Source organism: Pseudonaja textilis, chromosome 2 (assembly GCF_049901715.1).
Source record: "Pseudonaja textilis isolate UNSWEBS1 chromosome 2, rPseTex1.2, whole genome shotgun sequence".
Classification (NCBI taxonomy): domain Eukaryota; kingdom Metazoa; phylum Chordata; class Lepidosauria; order Squamata; family Elapidae; genus Pseudonaja; species Pseudonaja textilis.
In genome coordinates this window covers 103849223-103867048 of record NC_141991.1, presented here as the reverse complement: position 1 = coordinate 103867048, position 17826 = coordinate 103849223, and the positions used below count along the sequence as shown (strand labels likewise).

The 17826-nt window shown below is 37.3% G+C and overlaps 1 protein-coding gene across 9 annotated transcripts in view; it reads left to right on the top strand.

Annotated features, from left to right (window-relative positions):
* MAP2K4 (mitogen-activated protein kinase kinase 4) overlaps positions 1-17826 on the top strand; it is a 67718-nt gene that overhangs the window by 46739 nt on the left and 3153 nt on the right. For all 9 annotated transcript variants that reach the window (XM_087922960.1, XM_026702114.2, XM_026702113.2 and 6 more), the window contains 6 exons: positions 2219-2338; positions 3518-3637; positions 4614-4665; positions 6672-6799; positions 9553-9630; positions 10849-10997. In XM_087922960.1, coding sequence (XP_087779086.1) covers positions 2219-2338; positions 3518-3637; positions 4614-4665; positions 6672-6799; positions 9553-9630; positions 10849-10997 — 647 coding nt within the window. The remainder of the gene's footprint in view (positions 1-2218; positions 2339-3517; positions 3638-4613; positions 4666-6671; positions 6800-9552; positions 9631-10848; positions 10998-17826) is intronic.

Below are 17826 nucleotides of genomic sequence, written 5' to 3'. Positions count from 1 at the left end.
TTCTAGTTATTACAAAAAATGTGCTGAGATGTAATGTTGTTTTAGAAATTCTTCCTGTCAAAATAGAAAATCCATGTGATACATAATTGGAAACCTTTCTTAGCTTGTCAAGATAGGTTTGTTGCCTCAGAGGATAATTAGTCCTTTTGTCTGCATAGGTTCAGACAACCCTGCATGATTAAAATATTTGTCTTCCACAATTTCTTATAAGAACTGCTGTTCACCAGATGAAAACTGTCGTGCCTTCATTCTTGGAAATATTGTAAATAATGATTTTCAAAGCATAATAAAAAATTTAAAAAAAAACATTGGCATCGATTAGAACAAGAATATCACACTTAGCTTTTAAATATGCAGAAATCTTTCTAACCAACAGTTGATAGTCTGCTTTCTCTTTTTCTTTTTGGTCAAATATAATCTAAGGACTTTTAGTAGTATGGAATTACAAGTCAAGAATTCTCTCCCTTGAGAATGCTAATGGTGCCTTTGCTTTTATCATATCTTACAGTTTGTCCAGCAGTTTCCAAGATACAACTAATGAAAAAAAAATGCATTTCTGAATTATTTGCATCAGCTATTTTTTTTGTTGGTGGTGGTGAATTTAAATTTAAATGTATTTATTTACAAACATTTTCCTTAAAAAGGAAATGTAGAAATGCGGCATGTCTTTTAAATTGCATATAAAATACCAAATGTTTAATATATTTACACACAATACTTTTAAATGTCCTTTTATGCTATAGAGTAATCAGGAGATGTTTAATAGACAAAATTTATCCAACGTATCTATGAAAGTTATTTTCTCTTACGTTCAAAAATTTGCAACATTTATTGTATGATTTCTCTTTCACTTATTGGTCCTAGGAATTTTATCTTTGCCTGAATGGAATTAACAATTGTCTGCACAGCTATTATGAACAGGGAACAACATTCAGAATAAATGCATAAATTGCAGTAAATAGTAGTCAAATTGTTTCAAATTCAAAACTTTAAGCTTAAACTTCATTTATGTGTTCTATTTATATACTAGTGAATCTTTATTGACTTTCCTCATCTTGGGGGGAAAAATCACCAAAAACATACATTAAAACATCAAGGATCAATATTAAATTAAATTAAAATCAAAAATAACTACTCAGTTAGTCAAAATATATTTTAATAAGAGTGATAATGAAACAGATGATAACAGAATCAAATATATATTTAATATATCAGTTAAATCTTTGTAAGTAATTCAAAGTAAATTGAACGCTATTCTACAAAGTTCCAACTTCAATAGTTTTTGCAGTTTGAGAAGAATAGTGCCTGCTTTAATTGTAAGGAAAGAATTTTCACAAGGCTGCTGCTGAGAAATAGCACTTCCTAGCTTCCATTTTCCTTGTTTCAATTAGAATTAGAATTCTTTATTGACCAAGTGTGATTGGACACACAAGGAATTTGTCTTGGTGCAAATGCTTTCAGTGTACATAAAAGAAAAGTTACATTTGTCAAGAGTCAAGAATCATCAGGTACAACACTTAATGATAGTCATAGGGTACAATAAGCAATCAAATCATACTAGAAAACAGTCAAAATAGATCATAAGAATACAAGCGACAAAGTTACAATCATACAATCACAAGTGGGAAGGGATAGGTGATAAGGAGTGATGAGAAGATTAATAGTAATAGTAGTGCAGACTTTGTAAATAGTTGGACAGTGTTGAGGGAATTATTTGTTTAGCAGAGTGATGGCATTCTGAAAAAAACTGTCCTTGTGTCTAGTTGTGGTGTGCAGTGCTCTATAGCGTCATTTTGAGGGAAGTAGTTGAAACAGTTTATGTCTGGGATGTGAGGGGTCTGTAAATAAAGAAATACAAAATAACAAAAAGTTTATTGGGAAGGATATATTGGAGGAGCCTACCAGAAGATGGGCACTGGACATAGAAGTGTGTGTGTTGCAGGGAAACACTGCTGCAGATAACAAGCCATATTAGCATCAACATAAGTTCTGACTGGTGTTAGCTTTTATCTATGGTGGGTTTTTTCCCTTTCTCTCTTGTATTCTGTATGATTAAATTAAAGAACTGGTTTAATTTTTTTGTGTTCAATTTAAGTCTTCGCCAAACTAGGACTTTCTCCCATTCTAAAAAAGTTCAGATTGATAACATCCATTTAAATTTTAAAAATCTATCAACTATGACTTGAGTTTAATGATTTGTTCTTATTTACTCTTTCAGAGAATTCGGTCAACAGTGGATGAAAAGGAACAGAAACAGCTTTTAATGGATCTGGATGTAGTAATGCGAAGTAGTGACTGCCCGTATATTGTTCAGTTTTATGGAGCACTCTTCAGAGAGGTTGGCACTCAGAATTTGCTAAATTTGTACCCAAATGTTTAGATATGTTTATAAAGTTTAATGGGTAATGGCATGCCTTAATTGAAGGGCAAGATAGAAAGTTTTCTGGATAACATTGCATGAAGTAGGGTACCTGCAATAGAAATATTATCAGGACTAGTTCTAACAGTTGAACGTAAGAAAGCTTCAGAATATGGTTTTGTTTTGATATTTGAGAAAAAAGGTCATTATGAGTTTATGCTCTATATTTTCAAACTTTTATTTTCTTAATTACATTTTAATCAAATCATCCTTCCAAATGTGACATACTTTCACACTCATAATCATCCTCCAGGATATGTTAGACTCAAGAGATTTTAACTGGTTCAGGGTTATTTATAAGGTTCCTGGATCAGTGGTGACTTGAAATTCAACCATCCTGCTCCTGATTAGCTACATTATTCTAGCTAGTCCACCAAAGAATGCTTGAGTTCTTCCTCTTCATTTTGTGAAGGACATGTTTTGGGCAAGGCATTAAATTCACATTTATTGAACCTTGTTGATCACTCCATGTACCTAAAAGGATATATGTCCAATGTTCACCTTCTTATAGCACCTTACTTCGAGAAGTAGTTTGATAAGCTGTGCAACCTAGCCTTTTTACTTGCTTATTTGTAATGACTTTCTATAGAGCAGATCCAAAGCCCAAGGAACATAATGTTATTGCTGGTATTATATCATGTATAATTTTAGGACAAAAGTCATACAATATAATTTTCTTTTCATTCACTCAACAAGCTACATTAAGTAGAAAACATCTCTTTTTCATGAAATAAATTAAAATTTAACCCACTTGTGAATCAAATATAATTGTCTTCATATAATGAAATTGATTGGTTTTTTTTCTAACAAAAGGACAATGTCACTTAATTATACAGTGCACCCCATTAGGTAGTCAATATATAATTTTTTTTAAAAAATAGTACTTTTTCCTTTAATATAAGAAATAGGTTAATTTTGAATTTGTTCAAGATGTACATTTGAAGAATGTTATTTTTGCTTGCTTAACATTAAGGATAATAGAACATCCATTAATGTATGTGAGAAGGTTTTCATTGCTTATTTTAGTTAACACAGAACATCTATAACATGTTTTACATTAACAATAAAAATCATAACCATTTTTCTTTCTTTGTTTAGGGTGACTGTTGGATCTGTATGGAGCTCATGTCTACCTCGTTTGATAAATTTTACAAATATGTATATAGTGTATTAGATGACGTTATTCCGGAAGAAATTCTAGGCAAAATCACTTTAGCTGTAAGTTTTCTTTGAAAGCTCCTCTTTTTGTTTATGTGCTTCAGTTTTGCTTTGCTTTCCCATACCAGCTTCTAGATAGCAATGAGATTGATTGATTGAAGACTTATTACTGAAGAAACTCTGATATTTTGCTGACTTCTTTTAAAATGGCTTATTTTGTTTGCTAAGAAAAAAATGTTGGCAATTCACTGGATGAAGTGTGAATATGGTATGTGTGTGTACTACCAAAAGTGAGTATGGTATGTATGTGTTTAGGGTATGGTGTGTGTGTGTGTGTACTTTCTATCCTGCTTCAACCCAGTCAGCTGTTTGGTTGATTGCAGAGGACAGAATTGTAATACAGAGAATCTTATAGAAAGGATAAAACCCAGTTTCAACCAAAGCAATTCTTAGCCCACTACTTAACATTCTCTTGATTGACACAGAAAGGTTGAATGATGTTCATTGGGGTGGTGAAAAAGAGGCATAGAATGAAATTTTACAAACCATCACAGCCATGCTGCTACTGCTTCTTAAACCATGTTATTTAAGTGGGAAGGGGAGTCACATGCATTATACTTTCCCATCACAACTGTTTAAATCTCCCTTGTCTGGCTAAATGAACTGGAGAAAAGCATCAGAGAGTTGGTAGCTACATTATATTGAGATTTTAACTATGTCTACCTGGAAAAGCGAATATATATAGGGTTTTGCTTAACAATGGAAATTCCAATCCTAATCAGGATTGTAACCCAAGGACTACCTGTGCTCATCTTTCTTCTTTCTTCCTGGTACTATTGAATGCTTTCCAATTATCTTTTTTTAAAAAAAATTAAATATGTTGTAAAAATGTTTTGTTAAGACTTTGAAAGGATACTTTTGGATTTCTGCTTTATAATTTTCCTGAAATACATTCTAGAAAGCATTTGTTGATTTTGAATTGCGATATTAATAGGACTTCAGTAGAACTCCATAAAACTTTCTTCTTCTCTCCTAGACTGTGAAAGCATTAAACCACTTAAAAGAAAACTTGAAAATCATTCACAGAGGTAGGGCTACCTGGGTATGTCTTTATTATACAAATAAATTATCTAACTTTTCAAACTGGATCTTTGGAAACATATCTAAAACATGGAACCATTCAGAGACTTTGCATCTGTCTATATGTAATTTAAGACATTTAATGATGTCACAATTTATCTTTATCATTTTAAAAACCCTTTGATTTCGATTCTTTAACCTACTATCATTTCTAATTTGTTTTACTCTTTAATTTGCTACTCTCTCTATTGCATTGGTGTGGATCATTCATTACTTAACACATCATTTGCAGGAATATACCTTCAGTTTTATATCCTCCAAATGGTGCTTCCACTAGTAAAAATGGCCGTATTTGCTCATTCCTGCCTCCATGATTAGCAATTTAAAAATTTTTTTCAGAAGAACTAAAGAGTAAGGCATTTGGAACAGTGAGGACTCACTTTTGGAGGGGACGTTCAGGAAATGGGGAAAAATGCCCACTGTTTTCTTTTCCACACATGCAGGAAAGGAAATTCCAGGTCCCAAACACTGGCTTATAATTGATTTTTTTGCTTTGTTGCTATGAATTATTTGAATTTCTAACATTGTAATTTTCCACATCACCTGTCAGGTTACACTAATAATTATCAGTAATTAAAATCCATGTACAGTATAATTGAAAGTATTTATATTGAAAGCCCAAAATGACCAACTATAATAATAAAAGTTCCTTCTTTCACCCTTGGGAAATCTGGATGACACACTGCCCCCGGACAGGTTAAAATACTGCTTAATGTAAAGACATGGACCTTTCAACTTTCCAGTCCAGATTAAAACTCCCAGCATTCTCTATTGCTTACTGTGCTAGCTTGATCTGCAAAAAGTTCCAATCCAACTCCTGTGGTTAAAGAAATAATAGCAATAGCACTTAGACTTATATACTGCTTCATAGTGCTTTACAGGTCTCTCTAAGCTGTTTACATAGTCAGCATAATGCCCCCAACAATCTGGGTCCTCCTTTACCGACCTTGGAAGGATGGAAGTTTGAGTCAACCTTGAGCCGCTCAAAATCAAACTCTTGGAGTGAGCAGTGAGTTAGCCTGCACTACTGCCTTCTAATCACTGCACACTATGGCAGACATTGTGAATTTAACTTAATTTAATCTCCTTTTTTTTTCTTTTACACTTTATCATCTGACCCATGTGTTCAGAACAAGTTTTAGTTGATGAAAAAAATGCAAATACTTTACCCATCATTTAGTGGAATCCATGTTGACTTTCAGATTCACAATGGACCTTCATACATGGGTTAAAATAATGCGTAGTAATTCCTTACGTACAGTACATTAGGTTATATTTTGCTTTTGTGCTGTATAATTTTAATTAAAAGCAATAATCTCAGTTTGTGTGTATATGTTGTAAAAGCCCAAATGAGAAGAAACTATCACATTATGCCCATAGCTGATCAGTTACTTATGGAATGACCCAGTGAGATCTGTATGTATAGACCAAAGAAACATGGATGCTTGGATGAACATTTTCTTACTAATCTTCCTCCTAGTTACATTCCTTATATTGTATTTGTTAAATATAAAAAGGATTTAAGAAATTAAGTATTAGCAAATTATCCTTATCACTTTTAGTTTTTTCAGATTGTCACTAGCCATGAACAATGAATAATGTGCTTTTGTCCATGTTTTATCTGATTTGATAAATAGTTTGATTGTAAACATTCCACGTTTGGAGCTCAGAAGACTTTTGGTGAGGTCAAAACAGAGTTGAAAAACTTACGTTGAGATTAGAAGGACCTATATCAACTTTGAAATACCTGTTGCAAATTCCAAATGTTTGGCACATCACTATTGATTAAGAATGGTGGGGGAGAGGATAGAGAACATCAGGTTTCTCCAGTAAAGATGCAGACAAAATCTTGATCTTGTTTCTTGTTGTTTAGGAGCTTTTAATAGATTGAAATAAAAGTAACTTAACTGGGATTTGCCCTCATAAATAATGTCTTTACTCTTTTTTCTTTCAGATATAAAACCTTCCAATATTCTTCTGGATAGAAATGGAAATATTAAACTCTGTGATTTTGGCATTAGTGGACAACTTGTAGACTCCATTGCCAAAACCAGAGATGCTGGATGCAGGCCATATATGGCAGTAAGTGGGATTAGAAAAATTAATTGCTGAAATGAGAATAAAAATGAATATTTTTTTTGTTTTTTTCACAACTCTGATATGTAGTAATACTAAATATCCAGGATCCCTTGGTCAGTTTTTATTGTCTAAATTGCTGGATAGTTAACTTGGAACTGTTAGTACATTTGACAGGGAAAGGAATATGCAAGGCAAGTTACGGAGCTAGAAATGTAAGAAATACAGCCTAGACACCACATGTAGCCCAGCATCTTCTATTTTTTAACCATGAAAGTAGAGGAAATCAAATATTACGGGGGGTTGGTACAGTTTGGGGAGATAAGGAGCAAAATAGGTGTCCTTAGCTTTGTTTGAAGTACTGTCTCATATTTTCAGTTCCATTACTTGTTATGGCAAAGAACCTGGTTTTTCAAATGATAATAAAAAAGGCTCAGTATTTCTAAGAAGATATTATTATAGCTATTATACATTTAAAAACTGAAATAAAGTTTTTTGATACTCCTCTTGAATCTCATTCACACCATTTCTAATATAGCTGGATTATATGGACTACCAGCTGAGAACGGCTGACTGAAGACATTCATTTCATTGTGTCCTCGATTTCTGGATTCTTGAAGCCTTATTCAACCCCTTATCTTCAAGTTTGGTTATCTTATTCTTGCCAGTAGGCAAAACTATTACCTAGTTTTATTGTTGTTAAGTCCATTGTTTGCCACATTCTTGTATGACCTGCTACCTAGACATGGTCTGCATATCTAATGGACTAAGAGACTCAGAAGTATTGAGACCTCTTTCTAAATGTATTCAAAAGGGATCTAGTGGATAAACTATCTAGTGGATAACTGTGTACATATGTGGCTATTTAATTTATTTCTCCCTGGTTTTTCTTGGAGGATTTTCAAAATGGTCTTTAGTTCTAAAATGGGTTCTGGGTTCTGTTTAAAAACAGAACCCAGACCTAGAATTATTATCATAAAAACAGAAGGAGAACCAGAACAGAGCCAGTAGAAAAATTCTTAAAATTATAACAATAATAAAATACAACACTTGTCCTCAACAAGCTATTTCTGCCCTGTAGTTTATAGTAAGGTGGAAATGGTCTTAGGTCTGGGGAGGGGAAAGTAATATGAAACACCCAAAATGTTGATAGATTAATAAATTTAAATTGTTTGATAATATTAAGTATTAAACTATACATGGCAGGGATTGCCAAATTAGGTGTTGAAAAGGTGATATTGTAGTTTATAGATAATCTCCAGTCAAAGGTTGCTGTATGTCAAATTAATGTAGTGGCCTATAGATCTTGCCAATATTCCAGTTCTATTGTTGCCAGAGAGAGAGAGAAAAAGAAAGTAAACTAAAGAGTTGGTAGCTTGAATGGCAGTCCAGCACATTTTATTTCACCTTTGCTTTACCTTGGAGCCCACAGTCAGAATATCATTAAGGGAAAAGAAGAACAATCTATTTTAATAGCAATATCTCCAAATGATTATAGAAATTTTAATTCTGGCACTTTAATACACACAAGAATATTTGTTATTCATAGCTTTCTTTATATGAGATCGTAGTGATCCTAGAGAAAGGTTTGAAACGGATTCCTTTGGAGGGAATAAGGAAGAATAGGAATCATTACAGGAAGTTTCTTTCAGTTGTCGGTATTTTTGCAGAGGCAGTGGGAATATTAACACACATATGAATTGTAAATTGGGTAGCAATTTGTTTGCTAGGGGAGAAGCACTGTTTGATTTTGAAAAGACCCCCTGAGTGAATTAAGATTCTAGAGGTTTGATCTAGGCAGCAAAAATAATTCTATATTTATTTCTAAGTTTCTAATTATGCTGCATCTGGCCAGAGCACATCATTAATGTCTTACAAATGTGAGTGGCTGGGGCTGAAAATATACTACTGCTTGTGCAGTCCAGAGGCTTTTTCAGTATTATTGTAGAACATTACATTCCTGGGGGCTCATTCAGATGCACAGCAAATCATGCACATATTTTAACAATCTTTAATAATCTGGATTCTCTAATAATAGAAGGATCAAGGACGTTTGCAGGAGGAATAAATGTCTCACCTTAGAGTTAGAGGGTTCCTAGAAAAAGCTTTCTACAGTAAAAAGCAGAAGGCAGGAAATGATGATTTCCATGAAGTGCAGTGCTGGAGACATATTTCATCATCATTGGAATCTTTGCTTTTCCTTAAGAGAAAAAGAGTAATTGAAATAGGTTTGAAAATTAGGATTCAGGTTTACTGTGGAAAGAGAGTGGAAGCCTTGAATGCTAAACTGTAGTATGATAGTAGGCTCTTTTTAAAATGTGCCTAAATTTGCTTTGAACAAAAAGCAGCTTCACACCCTGTTTTGAGAGCATGCTCCTGATCTGAATTAAAAGCACATTGGTTGCTTTTCATGATCTCCCCTTTATACAAGCAACTAGAGACTCAATTTAAGCACCAGTTTTAAGAAATGCTTGACATGTACTGAGGCCTGAAGTATGCTTAGATGCATTAGATTTTTGATGTACAAACAGTTGATCGAATTATGCTTAACTGGCACAATTCATACAGAGTCCAGAAATTGCTAACCAGATTGTAGGATTCTGTTTGGTTTTTGCTCTTCATTAAAGTGATACTTGATGAGGGAAATGTTGGTGTTATATTAAGTCTTACCTCCATCTCACTGTGTAATCTTTATATCATTTCTTTTGATATATTTGATCTTTCTCTTTTATACCTATATTTTTTCTATCTTATTTCAGCCAGAGAGGATAGACCCTAGTGCATCCAGGCAAGGATATGATGTCCGTTCTGATGTCTGGAGCTTAGGGATTACATTGGTAAGAAATAGTGAATGTTGCTGAAGAGAAATTCTTAAATCTGCTTATGAAGTGATAGAAGAATTTGGGAAATGTAAAAGTTAGTGTTGCTTTTATAAACATAAAATATCTGCCTATCTGAATTTTTTAGAAGTACAGAGTTTACACTTCTTTGTCCACTTCTTTCAGTTTTACTGTACCATGTGGTGCTTCCCCCTAGTGGACGTATAAAACCATTGCTTGTGTAAAGAATACTTTGCTTCAAATAGAAAGTCATGGGTTGTTGTTTTTTTAGCATAAATGGAGTGGGAGGGCCTGTCTAATGAGAAAGTTTTAAATCATTGGTCAGCACTAGTGAAGTGAAATACTGTTACTTGTTACAGATTTAAAGGAGCATGCAGCACTAACCTTTTCAATGCTAGTATTATTTTTTCTATATGTATTCTTGACCATGAGAAATAAATGTATGCTTCTGTTTAGTTTCAAGTGATAAACCCTGGCTTTTCTTGGATCTAGGCTATGTGCTTTGTGTGAAGCTGCACTAGAATATTGTTGCAAAGCTACAGTTTATACAGAATGCACATATTTTAATGGGAATGGCCGAGTATAATCTCCCAGGCACAAATTAAGGGATTACTACTTGTATATCATATCCTCAATAATTTAGGATGTAAACTATTAAAAGTTAATCTCTCTTGTACTGACTTACATATTTTGTGATCCCAAAGATGCTTTTTCAAGAAGCAACTGGACTTTCTGGACTTTCCTCTTGAAAAAGCACCTTTGGGACAACCATGACCTGGATGACTCAGAATCTCCATAGACATATTTTGTGATAATCTGTAGTTACACCAATAATGCAACTACTGTGGCTTTCAGCTGAGGTAAGGTAGAGCTTTATTTATAGTGAATTATTGAATTTCTTTCCCAGGAAGATAGCTCTCAAATGGCTTAGTCTAATACAATGCTGAAAATAGTTGTTTCCCTATGCCTAGTAGATATAATTGCCTGGATCATTCCTCTTAACCATTTAGGAGAGTTACATCTGCACTGATTTATGTTTTATCATTGCTATAGAATTATTGTATTACACTATAACCTGCACCCGGCTCCTTCAAAAGGAATATAATAATAATAATAACAACAACAACAACAATAATAACCGCAGCAACTGTTTCTACTTTTGTGAACTTCGTGTTGAATAAGCCTGTGTGTTTTGTGATGATATCTTTGCTGCAGTATGAGTTAGCCACAGGACGGTTTCCCTATCCTAAATGGAATAGTGTATTTGATCAGCTGACACAAGTGGTCAAAGGAGACCCACCACAACTGAGCAACTCAGAGGAACGGGAATTCTCCCAAAGTTTTATCAACTTTGTCAACTTGTGGTGAGTATGTCTCATTTTGATCTTATTCTGGATGAATGGTTTAGGGCAGTGGTTCTCACAGGGTCCATGTAGGTTTGAAGAAATATAAATTTTGCATTAAGTCTTGGAGATCTGTGGCCAAGGTCCATGGCTACAAAGTTATTTAAAGGAGGTCTGTGGTGAAGAAAACAGTGAGAACCACCAGTTTAGGGTTCTGTTTTTTTGCATAACATGGTTTATGCCTTACACTTAAAGCATGATAATGAGAACTAGTCAACTATAGCTTATTTAATAAGTCTTTCTTAGGAACGTGTATCAATCCCTTCAGACTGTTAAGTTTCAGATTTTAAATTAATACTAATCTTTATTTATTGTGACATTTCTATGTAACTTTGTAAAATATTTTTTCTGCAAATGTTAAAATTTGCAGATTTAAAAAAACATGGAATTTTTAAAATGCAACAGATGATCTCGAAATAATGTTTTTTAAAAAAATCAAAATACAAGAAGGAAATTCACAGTATGATCAAAAATATAGTTTTAAGATTAAAAGACTCAAATTATTATAACTTATTGATAAGTCCTCAATAAACAGAATGATCTAGGCCAGTGGTTCCCAAAGTGGGCAGTACCGCCCCTTGGGGGGGGGATGCCTTGTGGGGGCGCTGAGAGGCAAGGGGGGCGGACGTTCGAGGCCCTGACTATTGCACTGCTCTGGAGCGGGCGCCTCGAATGCGGCAGCTCCGATGCACCGCATTGTAATGGGCTCCAGGAGGAGGAGGAGGGGATGGAGTAAAGTGCACTAAATTTGAGTGTGCTGCACAGGTGCTGCAAGAGCAGCGAACAGCCATGGAGCCGGCTGTGGTGGGGCCTGGAGGGTGCGCACGAGAGGGGAAGGAGGGGAGAAGGAGGAAGGAAGCCTCCGCCACGGCTTGTGCTCATTCCTCAGCCAACCTGGATTTCCAAAAACTCACCAAGAAGAAAGAAAAGAAGCTTCTCACTCTCTTGGAAAGTCCTGTGTGCTCTCCTTGGGGCTCTTCGCTATCCTTTTTTCTTCCTTCCTTTTGAAAATCCAGGCTAGCTGAGGAACGAGCAGAAGCCACGATGGAGGCTTCCCTCCTCCTCCTCTCGTTCTTCAGCCAGCCCAGATTTCCAAAAGGAAGAAAGAAAAGGGGACAGCAAAGAGCCTCAAGGAGAGCACACAGGGCTTTCCGAGAGAGTGAGAAGAGACACAGACAGGGAGCGAGAGAGAGTGAGATACACACACACACACACACACACACACACACACACACACACACACACACACACAGAGGGAGAGATACAAAGGGAGGGAGAGAGATTTGGCTCAATTCAGCTCTGTCTGTTCCCCTCTCTCTGGCCGGTTTTGCAAGGATTAAGCAGCGATCTAAGGCAGCAACCTTGTAGCACTGTGAGATACAAGCCTGACTGTCACTCCTTTTGGAATGCAAGGTTTATTTTGTATCTTTCCAGAGACAGAAAGAACGTGGCCAAATTTCCTTACAGTTATTCCCTGGGTGTGGGAGTTTGGAAGAGGGGTGGGGAGTGGGGGAGAAGGAGAAAGAGGGAGAAAGATAGAGATGGGAGAAGGAGGGAGGAGAGAGAGAGCGAGCAACCTGTTCCTCATAGAAAACACACAAAACCACAAAACCTGGGGGGTCATGTGACTCAACTGACATTCAGTTGCCACACCCACCCATGTCTTGGGGCTCCCAGTGTTTTGTTTTCTGTGCGAAACAGGTCCAAATGGCTCTTTGAGTGTTTAAGGTTGCAGACCCCAGACCTGGGGAGGCAGAGGAAGGGAGCTTTGACCACATGCCCAATATCCAGGATCCTGCTCAGCCAAGCCCACCTCTCTTTGTAGTTGCTGTGCCTGACAGCAAGTTCACAGGATGCCCCTCTTGCCAGGGATCAGCCTCCCAAGCTGCCCCCCCTCTTGGGGCACTCACTTCGTAGAGGGCAGTGCTGTTCCCTCCTTCCTGGAACAGGGCAGGGTTGAGGAAGCCCAGGGCAGTCATTTTTGATCTACTTTCACAATGTGCCACCACTGCGTTCGACGCACCAGCTGTGCAGGCTCACCCCATTGAGTCTCTTGCACCTCTCTGTTGCAACAGTCAATGGGGTGAGTCTGCGGTGCCAGCACCTCGAACGCCCCTGCCACCTCTTAGTGCCCCCAAGGGAGCTGGCAGAGGGGCGCTAAAAAGCAGCAGGGGGCCGTTTGAGGCACCGGCACTGCAGGCTCACCCCACTGACTGTTGCACTGCTCCGGAGCCAGTGCCTCGAATGCAATGATGGTGGCTTTGCTTTACTTTCCCAAAGTGCCGCCGCTGTCGCATTCTGTCTGTCTGTCTGTCTGTCTGCCTACCTACATACTTGCCTGCTTGCCTGCCTGTCTTTCTGTCTACCTAACTACCTATCCACCTACCTACCTACCTACCTACCTACCAATATCTATCTACCTACCTACCTATCCATACATCCAACCAAAAGGTCTGTCTGCCTGCTTGCTTGCCTGCCTGCCTACCTACCTATCTACCAATATATCTATCTACCTATCTATCTATCTATCTACCTACCTACCTGTCTCTCTCTCTCTCTCTCTCTCTCTCTCTCTCTCTCTCTCTCCATCCATCCATCCATGTTCGAAGCGCTGGCCTTGCAGGCACATTAGGAAAGTAGAGCAAAACCAGTCTGGGAGGGAGGGAGGGAGAGAGAGAGAGAGATGAGGTCTAGTTTAGACTGAGGCCCTTTTCCACATTAAAGATTTTGTGGATGAAACATGATCAAGACTATCAGGAACCTCTCACATTTTGTTGAGGCTTTAAACAGGATCCATTGGACCAGATCTCCACCCAAAAAAATTACTTTTCCCCAATATATTACAGTGCCAATTCTGAAGAAGGCAAAACCAAAATGTACTGGTAAATTACGAGGAGAACACACACACACACACACTCCCTTCTAACTCTGCTGGAGCAGGTGTTTGGACTAGAATAGACATCTCATTATCTTTCTCCTCCCTCCCTCCTTCTTTATTTCTTTTTCTTTCGCTCCCTTCCAACCCCCCTCTTTCTTCATCTGTCCCTTTTTCTTTCTTTCCCTTTTCTCTTTCTTTTCTTCCTTCTCTCTTTCTCTCTCTCTTTCTTTTCTCTCTCTCTCTCTCTTTCCCTCTCTCAGGCTCACCCCATTGACTTGGTGCACTGCTTCACTCAGACTTGCTTGGGCAGGTCCCTCCGGTGCAGCAGGCTCAATGGGGTAGACCTGCGGGGCTGGCACCTAAAACATGGCAGTGGTGGCACGTTTGAAAAGTAGAGCAAAGCCAGAGGTCAGTAATTTTTGCTACAAAGAATCACAAAAGCTTCTGGGTTGTGCACAAGAAGGACACACATGTCAATGCAATTCAGCAACATAAAATAAAGAAGTAAAAATAAAACAAATCAGCAAGAATCAGCAAGGCATCTCTGATTAGATTTTATTCACTACTAGAATCTAATCAGAGTTGCTTTGCCGATTCTAGTCCAATGACCTGCTCCAGCAGGGTTAGAAGGGAGTGTGTGTGTATGTGTGTGCATGGCTGTCAAAACTCTAAAAACAGGTCAAGTATCTCTGGGGAGGCTGGTCATAAATTAGAACACTTGCTAAACAACCGGCCATTAAGTGAGGACCACTTGTATTTGGTTTGCCAGTCACCTGGCCACGCCCACCCAGTCACATGACCACCAAACCACACCTATCCGGTCATGTGACCAGCAAGCCACGCCCAGCCAGCAAGCCACGCCAGCCAGTCACATGACCAGCAAGCCATGCCCTCAAATTAGGCCACACCCACATAAATTTGAATCCCACCCCTGGGTGGGGGGCAACAAGGATGAGTTTATAGCACAAAGGGGGTGGTGGACTGAAAAAGTTTGGGAACCACCGATCTAGGCTAATTGAACTACAGAATTGAATTCTGTATCTGAGATGCTATGACTGAGTAGATGTTTCCTTCTCTTATCATAGAGGATCCTGGTACTTTTTTTGGTTTAAGTATGAATTGGTGTGTCATACCCAAGATTATGATTGAGACAATATACTAAGTAGAAGTGAGTAGAGATAGTTGTTTTCTACCCATATTATGCTATGATCCTACATCTGGCCCTAAAATTTTCTAAAAAGTAAGATTTGGGCATGGACTAACAAGTATCTAGCCCTTGGTGTAGTGTACTGCTGATGGGAGTAGGCAACTAGGTACCTTCCAGATTTTTTTTCATAGTCCTAAGTCGGTAACTCTGATCACTGAAGTAGAGGTTAATCAAAATATTTGGATGACATTGGACTGCCTACCCTAGCTATAAAGTTTAGTGACAAGAATTGATAGACTTCTTCTTCTGGTTGTATTTGCAGCTTTGCAATGCATTTGTTACATTATATTGGAGAAAATGAAAATGAATTGTTGGAGAATATTGGAGAAAATGAATTGTTTCTGAGTCTCATTGCAATTAGTATGACAGATGGGAAACATTATCCAATTTACCAATAAAATAATTACAAACCAAACAGGAATTCAGACATGTAAAAAGTAACAAGGATAAAAAAAATGCTTTTGAACTTTCTATTACCATATTTTTTGGAGTATAAGATGCTCCGAAGTATAAGACGCACCTAGCTTTTGGGGAGGAAAACAAGAAAAAAAAATATCTGCCTTTACCTCCCAGTAGTTTGTCTCCTTGAAGCAAATAGCAAACAGCCTGGTCAGCTTCAGTACAGCCTGATTAGCACAAGCAGTTGATTGTCAGTTGGATCGATGATCAGCTGTTTCAGGCTGCAAGGATTGCTATAGCCTATTGCCGCCTCCGTACGCCTCATTTTCAGCCTCTGCATTCTGTTTTCAGCCTTGGCACACCCCATTTTCAGGCTCCGTGTGCCCCATTTTCAGCCTGTTCTGGGTGGCAGGGATCAGAACGGACTGAAAATGGGATGCAGAGGCTGAAAATGGGGCACACGGAGGCGGCAATGGGAAATGGCAATTTCTGCAGCCTGAAACAGCTGATCATTGGGAGACTGATCAGCTACAATCAGCTACTTGTACTGTTTGATGCAAGGAGGCAAATTGCTGGGAGGCAAAGGCCAAAGGCAGGTAGGTGTGGCTTTGACAACATTCATTGTCTAAGAAGCACAGACATTTCTCCCCACTTTTGGGGGTAGAAAAAGTGTGTGTTGTACTCTGAAAAATACGGTATGTAAAAAGAAAAACAGAAGAAAGATATTTTTAAGCTTAATGAACTTTCTGGGTAGTGTAACTTTAGTAGTAAATTTCCTTTGAGACATGCTCAACTCTTGATGATTTCATGGAAATATCCATGTCAGTCTCTTGACAACAGTACAGAAATAGGTTTTATGGTTTGTTTGGAAATTTAGTCAGTCTGTTTTCTTGTTAATGTTTCAAACACTCTATAGAACACATTTTGACCATCAGTTTATGGCTTAGTAAGCAATATTTAAACTGGTTTTTAAACACTATTTCACTATCCCTTTGCACACACAAGGCCAAAACTAGGAACCTGCAGTTAAATTATAGGTTCCCCTTATGTTCAAACTGGAGCTTTGTTTAGTGGCTTTCAAATAAACCAGAATATGGATGCTATTTTTTGCTTTTGTAGCAGTTTCTCTATAGTCTGCCTTTACACTAAACAAAATCAAGGCAGGGCTGTTTTGAATTTCTTATGCTTTCTTAGAATTAAATATTATTTTCTAAAACTCTTCCCTTAATATTTTCTCATTCTGTTACCATTCTCACCTCTACTCCAAAAACTGTACTGGATTGCTTACTTCGCTTCCAGGTGCAATTCAAGATGCTGATTGTTCTCAAACCCTTAATGGTTTGTAGGACCATCATTTCCCAGAAATCAGTAATACTTGTCCAGCTGATAGGATTCAGTAGGGTAGGTTCACTATGATAGGAGATTGTCACTATCAGGGGCCACATAACATGTTTTTTGCATTGCAAACCCTTCCTTGGAACTGTAACTCTCCAAATATACAATTGACCCTCCGGGCTTTTAGAAAATTGATGAAAATCTGGTTGTTCTACCAAGCTGTTACTTATTCAGGATTTGCAGTTCCATAGGAATGTAGGATATAGTTGTATGATTTTAATGTCCAATACTGAGGGCCTATGCACTGCTCACAGTTGGTGGATTGGAGTGGCCTATAAATCTTGTAATTTGAATGAATAATTTAATCACAATCACTTGTCAATCACAGATTCATACTGGTTGAACTACATTGGCAATCCTTTATTTCTTTGGGTGTTACAGAAAGGTAAAGTTAGCTATAATTCCCTAGTTTCTTTGCTGTCATGAAGGAGTAGCTCACAGAAAGACAGTTTTTCAGTAGCTTAGCTTATTAAACTTAGATGTTTCAATCCAGATAGAATGACTCTCCCTGCCGGTTTTCATGTAAATTTTGTTTTTGGAATAAATCTACTCTTAATGGACTGCAGGTGTTGATGCATAGGAAGCTTTAACAAAGTGATATTACTTGTTCTGTAGCATTGGGAAAGCCTAAGGTTTTCTCTTAAAAAGCTGCTGTGGTTTTCCCCTATCTTCTAGCTATCTTCTGTCTTGTTACTGATCCACTGTTAATTATTGATTATTGCTATTTTGACAGGATAAGCTAATATATTAGATGTCTTTTTAGAAACTGTTTCTAAGGGGTTAGAACAGGCTTGGAAGGCAGGAAAAAGGAAGCATAGATAAATGAGTGCTACAGATTTAATGCTTGTACAGTGTGGGTACAAAATTTGAAAACAAGTAATTGTAGGTTATAGCAACATCACAGGAAAATG